The sequence below is a fragment of the Oryctolagus cuniculus genome, chromosome 8 (genome assembly GCF_051225735.1).
Source record: "Oryctolagus cuniculus isolate XC-2025 breed Fujian yellow rabbit chromosome 8, ASM5122573v1, whole genome shotgun sequence".
NCBI lineage: Eukaryota > Metazoa > Chordata > Mammalia > Lagomorpha > Leporidae > Oryctolagus > Oryctolagus cuniculus.
The window spans coordinates 92,483,862-92,499,609 of NC_142874.1; the positions used below are offsets into that span (position 1 = coordinate 92,483,862).

The 15,748-nt window shown below is 42.5% G+C and overlaps 1 protein-coding gene across 8 annotated transcripts in view; it reads left to right on the forward strand.

The window, feature by feature from the left end:
* Positions 1–15,748, forward strand: part of SLC39A8 (solute carrier family 39 member 8) — an 83,027-nt gene that overhangs the window by 32,136 nt on the left and 35,143 nt on the right. For all 8 annotated transcript variants that reach the window (XM_008267564.5, XM_008267560.5, XM_008267559.5 and 5 more), the window contains 3 exons: positions 8,150–8,319; positions 11,185–11,307; positions 11,741–11,905. In XM_008267564.5, the coding sequence (XP_008265786.1) occupies positions 8,150–8,319; positions 11,185–11,307; positions 11,741–11,905 (458 nt within the window). The remainder of the gene's footprint in view (positions 1–8,149; positions 8,320–11,184; positions 11,308–11,740; positions 11,906–15,748) is intronic.

A 15,748-nucleotide genomic window follows, 5' to 3' on the forward strand; every position in this document is an offset into this window, starting at 1 on the left:
TTATAGGTTCATTTTATTCCATGTAATCCTACTCTTTTTTAACAAAATAGTGATTGATAAAAATTATGTCTATTAGGCCAGCACCGTGGCTCACTTGGGATAATCCTCTGCCTGCGGCGCCGGCACCCCAGGTTCTAGTCCCAGTTGCTCCTCTTCCAGGCCAGCTCTCTGCTGTGGCCCGGGAGGGCAGCGGAGGATGGCCCAAGTGCTTGGGTCCCTGTACCCACATGCGAGACCGGGAGGAAGTACCCGGCTCCTGGCTTCAGGTTGGCACAGCGCCGGCTGTGGTGGCCATTAGGGGAGTGAACCAACGGAAGGAAGACCTTTCTCTCTTTCTCTCACTGTTTATAACTCTCTCACTGTCTCTCTCTCACTAACTCTGCCTGGCCAAAAAAAAAAAAAAGATATCTATTGGATAATTGATATAATTGCATACTTAATACATTAATTGCATACTTTATACATTAATACATTAATCGCATACTTAATCTGAGCTCATCTAAGGGAATGAAAAAACCAAAACAAAACCAGCTAAAAGGGGTCACGAGATAAGATTTTCATGAAAATATTTATGATGTTGCAGTAGGAAGATTTCTCAGAGATCTCCCATTTTGTGATTTTTGAAGTTGACTTTGAAGTGCTTTATAAAACCATGTTAGTGAATACATCAACTGGTGGCAAGTTAAATTTTTAGGAGAGAAATTTAAGTAATTTAGTGCTCTGAAATGGCCGTATTTGATGCAGTCATGGCATACTGTTTAATTCAGTTAATTGGTAAGAATAGCAGAATTTTATTTGTGACATCCTTGAAGATCATATAGTTCTACCCTGTATTACAACTAATGATACATGTCTAAGTTCCAGGGAACCTATGTGGCTTCCTGTAGATACAGTATTTAGGTGGGACAAGAACCCAGTCTCCTGACTCCTAGTTTGTTTTCTTTTTGCTAGATAACAATGAACTAAATTAACTGCATTTTATATGATGGTCTACTTAGTACTGTTTTTGAAAATAAAAATAATAATAAACAGTATTTATTGAAGACTGACAATTTTCCAGGGGTAGTATTAATTGGTTTTATTATTTTTTTGAAAAACTCTGAAAAAGGAACTGCTTTTAATGTATTTTATTTATTTTAAAACTTTTTATTAACATTTTTGAGACATACAAAAATTGCACATATTTATGGAGTACTATGTAATGCCTCAACCCATGTATATCTTGTATAATGTCCAATCAGGGTAAATATATTTATGTCTTCAAACATTTAATATTTCTTTATGGTTAAAACATATAAACCTCAGAACTTTTTACTCCTATGTAGCTGTAGCCTCATACCCATCCCTATATGCATTTTAAATATGGAAAAATTGAAGCTTAGTGAAGTCAAGGAACCAGCTCTATGTACCGGTAAAGGTAAGAGCTAGAATTTGAGCACAAATCCTCTGGCTCCAGAATTTGCACTATTGACCACCATTCTGTAATGCTTCTCATTTGCACAGTGCAGACCAGGTAGAATTTTTTTTTGTTTAATTTAAAAAAAAAAAAGGTTTATTTACTTATTTGAAAGGTAGAGTTACAGAGAGAGGAAGACACCAACAGAGATTGATCTTCCATCTGCTGGTTCACTCCTTCAGTGGCCGGGGCTAGGCCATACTGAAGCCAGGAGCTCGGAGCTCCATCCAGATCTCCCACATGCATAGCAGGGCCTTAAGCATTTGGGCCATCTTCCATTGCTTTCTCAGATGCATTAGCAGGGAACTGGATCAGAAGTGGAGCAGCCAGGATTTGATCCTGAGCTCATAAGGGGTGCCAGTTGCAGGGTCTTAGTCCACCCAAATGAGGATGGACTGGGTCCAAAGAAAGGTAAGTGCGCCACTCACCCGTTCCCCAGCTGTGCAGGGGAGTCAGCTTTGGTGGTAGACAACTTTGGATACCTCCCACCTTACTTCCTTTGGACGCCATCTTTGAATTGCCATGAGTGCCTAATTTCCCTGCAGGCGCCATCTTTGAATTGCCTCCTGTGCCTAATTTCCTCAAAGATTCCCCCTTTTTTGTTTTATATTAAAGAGAGAAAAAGAAGAACTGAGTGGAGAGTGTGCCTGTCTTAGGTTGTCCTCTCTGACTGGGATCAGCCCTTTATGGAGCATGTCTGTCTTAGGTTGTCCACCTCTGGGGATCTTACCTGTCTTTGACTACTACTCCAGCTGTTAAGGGCTGCCCCAGGGGATCTTACCCGTCATTGGCTACCACCTCAGCAACTCAGGGTATTATGTATTATACCTCTACATCTTGTCAGTTGCCGTGGGTGGATGTAGAGTTCCCAATCTGGTGCTTAAAGAGTGGCATAACCCAGTTCTTAAAGAGTGGCATGTAGTTGTCGGACCACCATTAACTGGACAGCAGCAATGTGATCTTGGACAAATTTACAAGGACAATGGAGACCAAGGGTCATCAAGGGGTAGGAGATAAGGAAGCCATTCCCCAACACCAGACCACAGGTAACTAGAGCTTCAGGATCTTCTTGGAGGGTCTTGATCTTGTCCTTGATGACGTTGGAGCAATTAGCATAAAAGCAGCACTCCTGATGTACCATGATGATCCAGTCACAATGAGGCAGGGAGTTCAATATGGTCCCTTTAAGAGAGTGCAGAGAAAGGCCATGGTCCCCCATTTACAGGGAAGACTGCGCACGCCGGGGCCTAGCAGGACTGGCCGTGGGGTTGGGTAGGCACGCTGTTTACAAGATGGTGGCGGGTGATCCAAGGGAGACAAAAAGGGAGAATACCCATAAAGGGGTGCCACATAGGTGGCACTAGGCCCTCTGTGATTGGAGGTGTGGTTGGTTGAGGCAGTCCTGGGCCTTTCGGGGTTGCTGCCACACCTGAAGGCTCCACCTTAGTTTTAACTGCCTCTGGGGATTTATGAGCCTCCCTCAGGCCAGTGTAGGCCGTCCCCATGATGATCAGCATTCATTCCTTCCCAAAGAAGCATCTTAACAAACTGGTCCCGAAGGTCCCCAGCCGGCAACTTATGATGGAGACTGTGTTGGACCCTGGCTATAAAATTCGGCAATGACTCTCCCGGTTTTTGTTGCACCCCTGTGATGGGAGATTTAGTGGGCCCCTCATCCAGCTTGTACCAAGCATTAAGTCCTGCCTGCCTCACTTGTTCACAGTAAGGAGCGGGTAAGCGCGGCTTGCTGGATCCCGGTAGAGAATCCCTCCCCCATCCCAGCCTGCATAGCGTATGTAATAGGAATAGCCAGCTGGGCTGCTCGGATAGCTTCGGCCTTCACCCGGCACTCCTCCGTAAAGAAGGCGCACCACTTTATGAACTGGGAACTCATGAGGACTGCCTTGGCCACGTCCAACCAGTTCTTGGGGACACATGGGTGATAAGCTATGTCTTGCAGCAGGGTTTGGGCCCAGGGGGAGTGTGACCCGTCTTCCACCACTGCCTTGCAAAGCTCCTTTAAGTCCTTCGCTTCCCAGGGATACCACTCCAGAGGTCTGTTGCTGCCCGGAGCTAAATTAACAGGGTAGGCTTGAAGTGGCAGGTTCCTAGGCCCAGAGTTCACTTCCCTACGCTGCTTTATGTCCATTGGATAAGTTTCCACAAAGGTCACCTCATTTCTCCTCTCCCCTACCGGGCAGTCGTAAGGGCCCAGATCACATAGCACCCTCTGTGGCTCTACGTAGGGGGAGGCCACCTCTGCCCCTGGGAGGTATGGGGGGGGGGGTCCCCGGCCCTTCTGTGGCTGATGGGCTAGGTGGGATGATTTTCATTTTCGTTTTTACCTCAACAGTTCGTGCCTCCATGGGGTCTCTGCATTCCTGATCAAACTTAGCCCATTCTCTCTCCCCGCCATCTTCCTCTGAGTCTTTAGGCTCTCCCAAGTCCTGCGCTGCCTCTTTCTCCCTCTCACCCTTGGAAGTTGGGGGTATAGTGTCTGGGTGGAAGGATGCTTTAAGGGCGGTATCAAAGTTTCTCTCCCTCTCAAGGGTGAGTTTTTCCACCCATGACCAAGTGTTCCAAGAAAAGAGATTAGCCGTCTGAATCCAAAGGGCCAAGGTTATGAAGGCTTCCCAGACACTTTCTAACATATAGCATAAGGCCTTTAAGGCCGGGTCCTTTTGGGATGAAACTGCATCACTCATACTGAAGGTTTCACTTACCCTGAGAGACCGCTTAGCTTCAGCCGAAAAGTTACTGGTCATGCCCCACGTTGGGCGCCAGATGCAGGGTCTTAGTCCACCCGAACAAGGATGGACTGGGTCCGAAGAAAGGTAAGTGCGCCTCTTGCCCGTTCCCCAGCCTCCTGATCCCGGAGACAGTCAGACGCAGCAGGGAGTCAAGTCAAGCAAGCAAGAACTCGGTTTATTGCGTGCATAGCAAAGCCTTTTAAAGCACAAGACTGCAATTGTCGTCACGTCCCCTGATGCTGTGCAGGCAGTCAGCTTTGGTGGTAGACAACTTTGGATACCGCCCACCTTACTTCCTTTGGACGCCATCTTTGAATTGCCTCCTGTGCCTAATTTCCCCACACCAGTGTCAATGAACCACAGTATTGGTCTCTCAGGTAGGAACTGAAGTCTCAGATATTTGCAGATTTGTAAAATGGTAATAAGAATTGAACTGTGTCCTAAACAGGGACTATAATTGCACCTGCCTTATAGAATTGTTGTATCAAATAACTTAAAAAAAGGAAATAGCGGCGCTGGCACATCGGGTTCTAGTCCCAGTTGGGGCGCTGGATTCTGTCCCGGTTGCCCCTCTTCCAGGCCAGCTCTCTGCTGTGGCCAGGGAGTGCAGTGGAGGATGGCCCAGGTGCTTGGGCCCTGCACCCCATGGGAGACCAGGAGAAGTACCTGGCTCCTGCCATCGGATCAGCGCGGTGTGCCGGCCGCAGCGCGCCGGCCTTGGCGGCCATTGGAGGGTGAACCAACGGAAAAGGAAGACCTTTCTCTCTGTCTCTCTCTCTCACTGTCCACTCTGCCTGTCAAAAAAAAAAAAAAAAAAGGAAATAGTCTTAAAATAGGAGTAGTAAAATTTCTTGACATACTATTATTACTAACATTCCCTGGAAATCCATTAAAACCTTTCAGAGTTCACAAAGAAGTAGAAGGGACCCTCTCTGAAAGGGCTTACTAGAGGAAGTACTTTGTGTGTATAGAGAGAGTCAAGGAATATTTTCATACTGACTCGCTCTTGCATGCCTCAGTTGAGTGGAAACACTGATCTTTCCCCCTGAATAATGTCCTAACAATGCAAGAAGGGGAAACTATGCAGTGTGTCTTATTCTCTCAGTGACTCGTAGTTCTGATAAATGTGCACAAGAACAAGGAGGATTAGAAAGACTGGATAAGCAGATGAACTGGTAATTTTTGACAGAGTTCTGGGCTACCCCATAAAATAGAACATTCATTAATTCATTCAGCAAGGACTGTGTGCTGTTTGCTGGGCAATTTTCTAGGCACCGAATATGATTAAAGGATAGCCCCTCTCCTTGTGAATCTCACAAAAGATGCAGACAAAGATATAAGTAATATAATTACTGCAACACACAAGAAATGGCAGTTGTACCAATTGCCTTTGAAAAAAGAAGCATGGGAATTTTGATGAGCAAGGGACTGTTGCTTGGACGAGGAGAAACATCTCATAGAGAGGTGTTTGTATTGGCATGGAGAAACATGTCTGACTTTCTCAAGCAATGAAGATGGAAAGGTGTTTCCAGACAGAGAACCACATGTGTGTTTGGAAAACATATTGTCCAGATAAATACCAAGTTTAGCAGCGATAGATAGGACTGGAGATGTTGAGTGAAAGACAGTTTATGAGGGGCAGCTTTGAAGAGGTGCATTTGCTAATCTTGGTGTTTCAACATAGAAGCCTGAGGCCATATCCAGTAGGGGAGGGAGGCCAGAGAGGAAGCTGTCACATCACATCTGATGAGGGCTTGGGAGGCGATGGGTGCCTGAGCTCCCACAGGAAGTGAGGATGGAAGAGTTGGAGGTAAGAAATAACTGAAGCAGAATTGATGGGGTTCAGTTACCAATTATCTATGGAATTGATGGGCGGAAAGTGAGACATTGGGATTGATCTTGATGTTTTTTCTATTTAAGGAGGCAGTAAACAAGGATATTGGAACAAGTTTTTCCAGGGGAAGCCGTTGAGCTCAATATATGTATGGGGCTTTGCCTCTGTTTAGTACTCTGAAGTTTCTTTGCCTCTCATGTTTAGTTTTCAACATGTAGATATCTAGTCTGCTCAGGGGCATAAAAATATCTGTTGAATGGGTGAATGACTGTAGGTCTGTAATGGGATAGAAAGCTATTTGTGTTAAGGGAAAACATATGTAGATATCATGGGGGAAGGTGTAGGCTTGAGAACTCTCTCTTAAAGGGAACGTCCAAAGGGGTAGATGGTATTGTTTTATGTGATAAGGTAGGGAGTGGGAGGAAGGTGGGCTGTTGGATGACTGTGTAGGGCATGGCCAGGATCTGGGGCTGATAGGAAAGTGTCTGGAGAAGATAAGGTCGTCCTGGTCAGTGCTGTGATGATTCTTGTGGTTACACAGTACATTGGTTATCTGTTTTTTTTCTTTCTGTGTGTTTCACAGTCCACTTTGTGTTATATTGCTCTGTGTATCTGTGTGCACATGTGTGCATTTCTCAGCTCCCAAACAGAATATTGCAAACTCCTTGTTGATGGGAACTATGGTTTGGTCTATATCCCAGGCTCAGTGAATATTTCCTGTTTATTCATTTTTAAGTCAGATGATCTCTATAGATGTAATGACACATATTGCTGAAAAGTTTGGGCCCAGGAGCCAGATGATCAGGGTTTGAAATCCAGCTTTCTCTCTGACTGGGGTGGCTTATTGGGACTCCACTTGCTTTGATCCCTCAACTGTCAGAAAGAGGTAGGTTAGCACTTTTAGGAACTTGTGAGGTTCTGTGTGTGAACCATGTTGATCAGGTGCAGTGCCTGGCATATGGCAGGTGCTCCTTGAATTACTGGTGTACTCTATACATAGTGCTAATGGGGAAAGTGGCCCGTTTAAACTTGGTTTCTGGGTGTTATGAAGAAGTAGCAATGCAGAGGCAGCATTCTTATCTTTCACATTGTACTTTGTGCACCTTGTGGAAGGCCATAGGCAAAGCCACGCATTACACAGTTCCAGGGATCATGTTGTAGTGAGGCTGTGCTGCCATTGCTAAGTGTTTCTGGGTATGTTTCACTTGCATTTCCGTTTTGTCCTCAAAGCAACCTCTTTAGGATCAAGAAGGGGAAATCACGGCTTAAAGGCCATAGGTCACAGATGCCGTTGGCTTTAGAGTTTAGGTTAGCGTTCATTCGTTTCATGCTAAGCCACCTTTACTGTGTATCTGTTGGGCATTGGGCCCTCAGTACTGAGCGGAAAGATGCACACCTCTGTCTGTTCTCAGCGCGTCCTCTGTATTAGCACATTTTGGCCTTACTCTGGGCCTGCCAGGTTAGCTGTGTGATTCTGCAGCTCCCTCCCCCATGGCTCCCTGTGCTCTCTTCCCAGTGCTCACTGCACTAGGCTGACTCTGGGTCCTGGGAGGCCCCTGCTGAGGGTTGAGGTGCTGCTGCCTTCTTGGAGAAGGTTCACTCTGGAGTCTGCAGAGAAGTGACTGTGGCAAGCCCACTGTCTGTAGCTATGATCACCTTGAAACCAACCCACCCTGACTCAGGTCCACCCTTGCCCTCCACCCAGCACCTGCTACCTTTCTCCTGAATCTCACACCCGCTCTGTATTCCTGTGAAAGGCTGTGTTCTAAACTAGGCCTTGAGCAGTAGGTGAATCCAGGAGGCTTGGAGCCTGTGGACTTCAGACTGTGAGTCACTGCCCTAGATGTTCTCCAAATTCTCTGCAATCTGTAGATCTCGTTGATCCCATAGTCAAAATCTAGGACTGATGGAAAGACAGGCAGTGTTCCTGTTACCAGTTCCTGTGTGATCAGCTTTCTGGATGATTTACATGAAGAAGATTCTGTTGTTTTAAAGATTATTGATTTCAAGCTTTTAAAGCAGAAATTTGTTTCCAGCTCAGGGGACACTGACTTCGCCTGATTCTTATGCTCAGATTAATTTCTTCTCCCTTTTCTCTCTGACTCACAGTTTGGGGATATGGACTGCTGTCAGTGACGATTATTAACCTGGCATCTCTCCTCGGATTGATTTTGACTCCATTGATAAAGAAATCTTATTTTCCAAAGATTTTGACCTTTTTTGTGGGACTGGCTATAGGGACCCTTTTTTCAAATGCAATTTTCCAACTTATTCCAGAGGTAAGGATGTTGGCTATTTGTGAATAATTGTTTCTTTGAAATGTTTTAGTACTTTGTATAGTAAATGTTTTAGTACTTTGTACATTTTTAGTCTCCATAATTCTCACAGCATGTTATGGTCTGGTTTATAGTGTTTTGGATAAGAGAAAGCTGAGTCACGGCAATCATAAAAGCTTGTCCCAAGCTGCTGTGGATGTTGGTGTCAGAGACAAAATTAATATTCCAGGAGGCCACCAGGCAGGTTCTGATGGCCTTGGCACTTTATTCTGCCTTGCACTGGGCAGAATTATCTGTTTTATTATTTATTTATTTAGTTTTCTAAAGAGCATACCATGTTACATTTGCTGAAGATTTACCATAAAATTTCCTCCCATATTCCTACAGTCACAGAGGAATAGAGGATAAATGAGAGTGTGGTTGACAAACCTTTTCATTTCATTTGACTTTGGGAAAAAAATCAATTGAGGGTGAAGAAACTGCAAGTGTTTTTTTTTTTTTTCTTTTGATGAAATGTGTTATTGACCTGACATTGACCACAGTGTGCTATTCGATTACGACAAATCATGTGTACGTTATATTTTAAATCTGTATTGTGGTTATATAAAGAGGAGAAGTAGGAGAAGGGAAGCAAGTAAGAAGGAGAAGACAGGGTACTTGGTAAAGGAGGGGGAAAGAGAGAATCATCAAGAGGAGGGAGCCACAAAGAGACTATCAAAATCTGGGTGTGCACGCGCTGTCTGTCCCCACCCATGGTACACACAGCGAGGAAGGGGTCTGCCCCTCTTTTAGTTTTCACATCTCTATGTGAAAAGAGGATTATAACTTCTTAGAGACACACATTTTTAAATTTTTTAGCATATTTTTTGCTACAAAGGGAACAGATTTCATGCATCCTGTAGGTACAATTCCAAGAAGAGAACTGCACTTTCCTCCCTCCCCTCTCTTCCTTTCACCAGTTTTGCAGAGAGATAATTTTAATTCACTCTATATTCACAGGCTTAATTCACCACTAACCATAATATTCAACAAGTAAAAATTAGGAAGACCACAGTTCCACAGGAGTGTAAACAAGGGCTAAAAATGACAATCATATCACATGATGTCCATTTCATTCCTGTGCATTTTTTTTGTTTTCTGTATTAACTACCACATATCAGAGAAAACATGTGACATTTATATTTTTGAGACTGGCTTATTTCATTAAGCACAGGTTTTATAATTATTATGATCTGATGTAGAAATTACCTAGGAGAATATCCACTTCAAACCCTTAACTGTAGAAAAGAAAAAAAAATTAAAAGCCAGATGTACTCAATGATTTGCTTATAGCTAGATAGCAAGCTACTAGAAAAGCTAGGAGGACAATAAAGATTTTCTAGTTAGGAGTACATCCTATGCAACCTATTTAATAGAATACAATATTATATGTATATGTATTTATCATGTCATCTGTTTTGATGAGGTCAAAGTAAACTAATATTGTGTGTGGACTGGAGATTCTATGTATCTGATTTTAAGGTTTTCTATTTTCTTGAATGTAGCAGTATAAAGAATCTGTCTATAATAATGCCTCAAATTTTCATAGAGGGTTATTTGTTTTTTGTCATTTCACTGTATGTTTATCTCTTTGATGTAGAGTTTATAGATCGCATGTTTTATGCCATTTTTACGCTGTGCAGACCGTTAAAGGGAAGTCATTCCTATGAAGATGTGGCCATGTGGTCTCCTCAGAGGCAGTTACAGGATGAGAACCCACCAGACTTCCGTTATTCTGTCCCCAGGGGAAGATTTACAATGTGTAGGATGGTGCAGAGTCATGTGGCTTTTCACACATTGCTCTCTCCTGTTTTATTTATTCTAAATTTATGCTTCATGTCCATTAGGAACATCTGGACTCTTTATAACTTCAAACTCTAACTCTCGCCCTTTAGTCTTTTAAAAAATGAATTATTTCACAGAGAATATCAATATTCACAGAGGCCTAATATCTCCCACCCCCAATCCACACAGCCATGTCAAGGGGGCCAGGACGGGGGATAAGCAAGACCATGCATACAAAACTTAAGGTTTAACTTACATGGGTATGCTTTATCTGCCATGGAAAGTCTATGGCATACATATTTGAATACTTGGCATAAAACACACACAACCCCCACTGTATCTGACACGGATACTCCATATGCTATATAAAGCACAAATTTCCACTTTATTTTTCCAGAGAACAATTTTTCTTCAGCCTTTAAAGATTACACTCTTTACACGGGCTTTCCTGGAGGCTGTGGGGCAGCACCGGCAGGTCTAAATCGGGGTAGTGATGTCCAGTCCTTGCCGGCTTCACAAGATTGATTTCCGACCACCTTGGTGTGAATGACACAATTCACACAATAACGTAGCTTCACATACAGCTTGGGAAGCATGGAGGCATTGAAAGCACTCCCTTCGCAGATGTCCCTGAGGGCTGCAGCCTCCACTGTGTTGTGAATGACAAGCTTCTTAATGGCTTTGTCCCTGGGCAACCAGAGACTGCAGTTGGTGTTGCAATTCGGCTGCATGGGCCATGGCCCTTTATAGCACCTGTTGTTTCCCCACTGCTAAACATTTCCTCTTTTTAAGGCAGTTACTGCTTTTGGTGTAATAGCAAGGACACAAAGACCCCTAGTGGCATCATTTAAGGGGACTTCTGGTTACAAGATCTCTATGCTGTCCCATGCAGATTGGTTACTCAGATTTCAGTCTTTGTTTTGTGACATTGGAAGGTAAATTCCCAATATTATGTGGATGGAAAGGGGGGAACTACAATGAAAATTATGGTTCTATCTTTTTGAAATCAAATTAAATGAGTTGGCTTTTCCTGAATTGTCTCAGGCATTTGGATTTGATCCCAAAAGTGACAACTATGTTGAGAAGGCAGCTGCTGTGTTTGGTGGATTTTACATACTTTTCTTTGTGGAGAGAATGCTTAAGATGATACTAAAAACGTATGGTCAGGTAAGTGAACTTAAAAGCCTTTCATATGTTACCCTCTTAGAACTGTGTGAACAGTCCTGTTCTTAAACTTGTGAATGTGAGGAGAATGAAAGAGTTGACAAGAGCAAGAAAAATGCTTGCTTCAGATTATAGAATTTGGGGCAAGTATCAATAATTTAATGTCAAATAACTGATGTACATAATTAGTATTCCACTCATATTCACCAAAATAGGAAAGTATATTTACACTATCATGAAAAAACCTAGCAACAACAGAATTGAATAAATGGCAACATCCAAAGAGAGAGAGATTTAATTAATCTTAAAGATTGCATTATATATGGAATAGTTGTCACCAGTTTTTCTCTTAATGAAAGCAATAAACTGTTTTCTTATCCATATGCACACCTGTTTTTCCTCTTATAACTTCATCTTTGTTTGTTTAACTGCGTAGAATGATCATACCCACTTTGCAAATGAGGACTTTGGTCCTCAGGAAAAAACTCATCAGCCTAAAGCGTTACCTACCATCAATGGTGTGATGTGCTATGCGAATCCTGCGGTCACAGAGCCCAATGGACACATCCATTTTGACACTGTCAGTGTGGTGTCTCTGCAGGTATTTCTTGATTCCAGCTTCCCTTTGTTATATTGCATGCTTCCTGTTGTGTCAAGACTGCCATGTTTTTGACATTCACAAGTTATTAGTGTGTTCCTGTATATGTGGGGTAAGTGGGACATAAATCTGTATTCTTTTTACATTTTCCCTTTATGTGTTTAAACAAGAGTGTTGAGAAAGAAATTATGAATTACTGGGTCTGAGGATTCATTATTTTGTAAGAGTGCTTAAATATGCAGCAGTCTCTCATTTCAATATATGTAATAATACATAGCAAGATTAATTCAGATCATTTATCTTATTTCTGTTCTCTCAAGATAAAAAAAAAAACAAAGAATCCTTTGAGTGATTTTGAAACTATAAGAGGAAAGACTGCTTGTAAGTTATTGAAATGATGTGCATAAATTAACTGACTCAGCATTTTTATTTGCATCTTCTAAATAATAATAGATACTATTTATTGAGCAAGTATTATGTGCCAGCTAATATGCTAGGCATTGTTTTCTATGTTATAGAATTATTTTGATTTCAAGTGATGGATCTCAGACTCAAGTTATGTATACACAAAGGTAAATTTATCGGAAAGATACTAAGATGTCTAATGGAACAGGCATACTAGAAAGAAGTGACAGCCTAGGAACCATTGCAACCATTGGTACCGCCTCTCCTTCACTTTCCTGCATCTCTGCATCACTCTTTTCTTTCATTGTGAACCATTTCCTCTGTGAAGTGGCAACCATGGCCACTAACGACTCCTGAGATCTGTGTCTTATTGTTTCAGCTATTAGAAGGCAATTAACTCTCTCATTCCTAAATCCAAAATTCCTGGCAATTGACTTCCTGGTCTAGCTTGAGTTAGGGCATCAACTCTAGAGTAATTTAAGTGCTCAGAGAACTTCATCCCTTTTTCGGCTCCAAGGGAATAGAGATGGTGTAGAGGAGTAGTTATTAAAAGGGGGTATTGGGACTAGAGTAACGTTGACATTCACAACAGTTCTTACTTGGTAAAGAAAGTGGAGCCTTAGATATTAAATAATCTCTCTGGGATTACTCAGCTACTAAATGGCAGATCCACAGCTACAAATTTAAACACAATATAAAAATGAACAATTAAAAATAAAAAAGAACAGAGTGAGTGTTTAGCATAGGGTTAAGACAACTATACCCCACATTGAAGATCCTGGGTTTGATTTCCAGCTCTGGCTGCTGACCCCAAGTTCCTGTCAGTGCAGACCCTGGGTAGTGATGGTTTAGGAAATTGAGTTTTTTCTGCCCACCTGGAGATCTAGATTGAGTTGCTGGCTCCTGGCTTCAGCCCTTCCAGCCTTGGTTGTTGTGGGCATTTGGGAAGTTAATCATTAGGCATTTGGGGGGTCAACCAGCAGATGAGAGGTCTCTGTTTCTTTGTCACTCTGCCTCACAAGTACATTTTTAAAAATTAAAAAATAAAAAGGAGAGTCAACCAAAGGAAAAAAAAAAAGAAAAGCAGAAAACTGATTTCAGAAACAGAATAGGATAACAAATGACTTGAGTTTCCTTCTTGAAAGAAAACATGATTGATCATATACTTCTCTCCCATCTGATGAAGGAAAATCTCAAGTGTGCTTGATGAAACAATTTTGTGTTAGCACTAAACTAAAAGGGAATTATTTCATGCAGTATAATGAATGATCCTTTCAGCCAAGATTTTGGAAAGAGTGTGGAAATGTTCAAATGGATAATTTCTTATAATTACAACTAATATGTAATGTGTAAAGACTACGCCTAGAATGTTAGAAAATTGCCTCGTTTGATCTTCACAATAACCTAGGTCAGGTACTGTTTTGCGGCTTTCGGAGGTTAAATAGCAAACCCAAAGATACCCAATCCCTGTATGGCAAAGCTCAGGTTAGTAATGAGGCTGTCTGAGGCTGAAGCCTGTGTTCTTATATACTTTGCTGGACTGCCTTGCTTACGTCACTCTACTAGAAACAAGATGACAGCATTAACTTTTTATTAATAAATATTTATTTTTGTAGAGGAGAAAGACAATTTGGCCCAAGGTTATTGCCTTCTGAGGATAAAATTTAGTGTAGGGCACAACAGAAAGAACCTAGAGAATGAGAGTTAAAATTTTTCCTTACACTATGTGTTTAAATCCTAGTGGACTTGTGCAAGATTTTGGCAAATACCAGATAGTGGTGAAATCATGGCTGAACCTTGGCGATGCTTGAAGAAGTGCTGGTCAGCTACTGCTAATTTAAACATTGATTAATAATTTTTCAGATGAATACTTCTTAAGAGTATCACCTGTACCAACTGGCAACTTGAATTACTGCCCCAAGGGAGGGTCTTCCGGCCTCTCAGAGTGAACAAGATAATTGTAGGCAGGGACACAGGTCTGTGGAGAAGGAGCTTTGAGCCTGGTCCTGACCAGAACAAGTTCTCAACTAGGATGCCCAGATTCTGTAACACAAAGCATGGGAAGATACAGAGTTTTGGATTTAAAATATATCAAGGGCTAATGATTTCTTTGACTATATATGTATATATATATAGTCCATCCACTGGATGGGAGACATTTCTCTCTGTCTTTCCCTCAGTCTGTAACGCTGCCTCTCAAATAAATAAAATCTTTTTTTTTTTTTTTTTTTTGACAGGCAGAGTGGACAGTGAGAGAGAGAGAGAGAGAAAGGTCTTCCTTTGCCATTGGTTCACCCTCCAATGGCCGCCGCGGCTGGCGCGCTGCGGCCGGCGCACTGCGCTGATCCGATGGCAGGAGCCAGGTGCTTCTCCTGGTCTCCCATGGGGTGCAGGGCCCAAGCACTTGGGCCTTCCTCCACTGCACTCCCTGGCCACAGCAGAGAGCTGGCCTGGAAGAGGGGCAACCGGGACAGAATCCGGCACCCTGACCGGGACTAGAACCCGGTGTGCTGGCGCCGCAAGGCAGAGGAGAGCCGCAGCACCGGCCAAATCTTTTTTTTTTTTTTTTAAAGAGGAAGGTGTGTGCCAGGACGACAGTCATGTACCAGGCTTTATGAATAGTCCTGACACTGATTTCTCATGGGGACCATTTTATGGCCATTTTGGTTGAAGCTATGGTCTTGAATGTAGAAAGAGAGCTCAGAACAAATCAAACAACATATTACTATTTTCAGTTTTTTTTTTTAAGTTGCATAACAAGTTGAAAGAAGTGAACTTAAGAAACGATGTAAACATCTAGGAATTGCTTCAAAAGATATTGCAGTAGAAGTGATAGTGATTCTAATAAAATTAAAATGTTTTCTATCATGAAAATAACTTAGAAAAAGTGAAATAACTTAGTTGGCCCCATTAAAATGATTGGACATTATCTGTAAAATTCATGGTTGATTTAAGATCCAGGCACAACTTTAAGAATTTCGTTGATGGAGCCAGCACTGTGGCATAGTAGGCTAAGCCTCTGCCTACAGTGCTGGCATCCCATATGGGGGACCGCTTCAGATCCCAGCTGCTCCACTTCCAATCTAGCTCCCTGCTAATGGCTTGGGAAAGCAGTGGAAGATGCCCCAAGTGCTTGGGCCCCTGCACCCATGTGGTAGACTCAGAAGAAGCTCCTGGCTCCTGACTTTGGATCAGGCCAGCTCTGGCTATTGTGGACATTTGGGGAGTGAACCAGTGGATGGAAGAGCTAGCTCTCTCTGTTTCTCACTCTCTCTGTCTATAACTGCCTCTCAGATAAATAAATAATCTTTAAAAAAAGAAACCAAAATTTTGTTGACAATTTTAGCTGTTGATGTCTCACCACAGTGAAGTTTTACTATTTTACTAAATTGAACGTGACTAAAAAACTACCTAAAATTATGAGTTAAGGAAAGTAGTGTA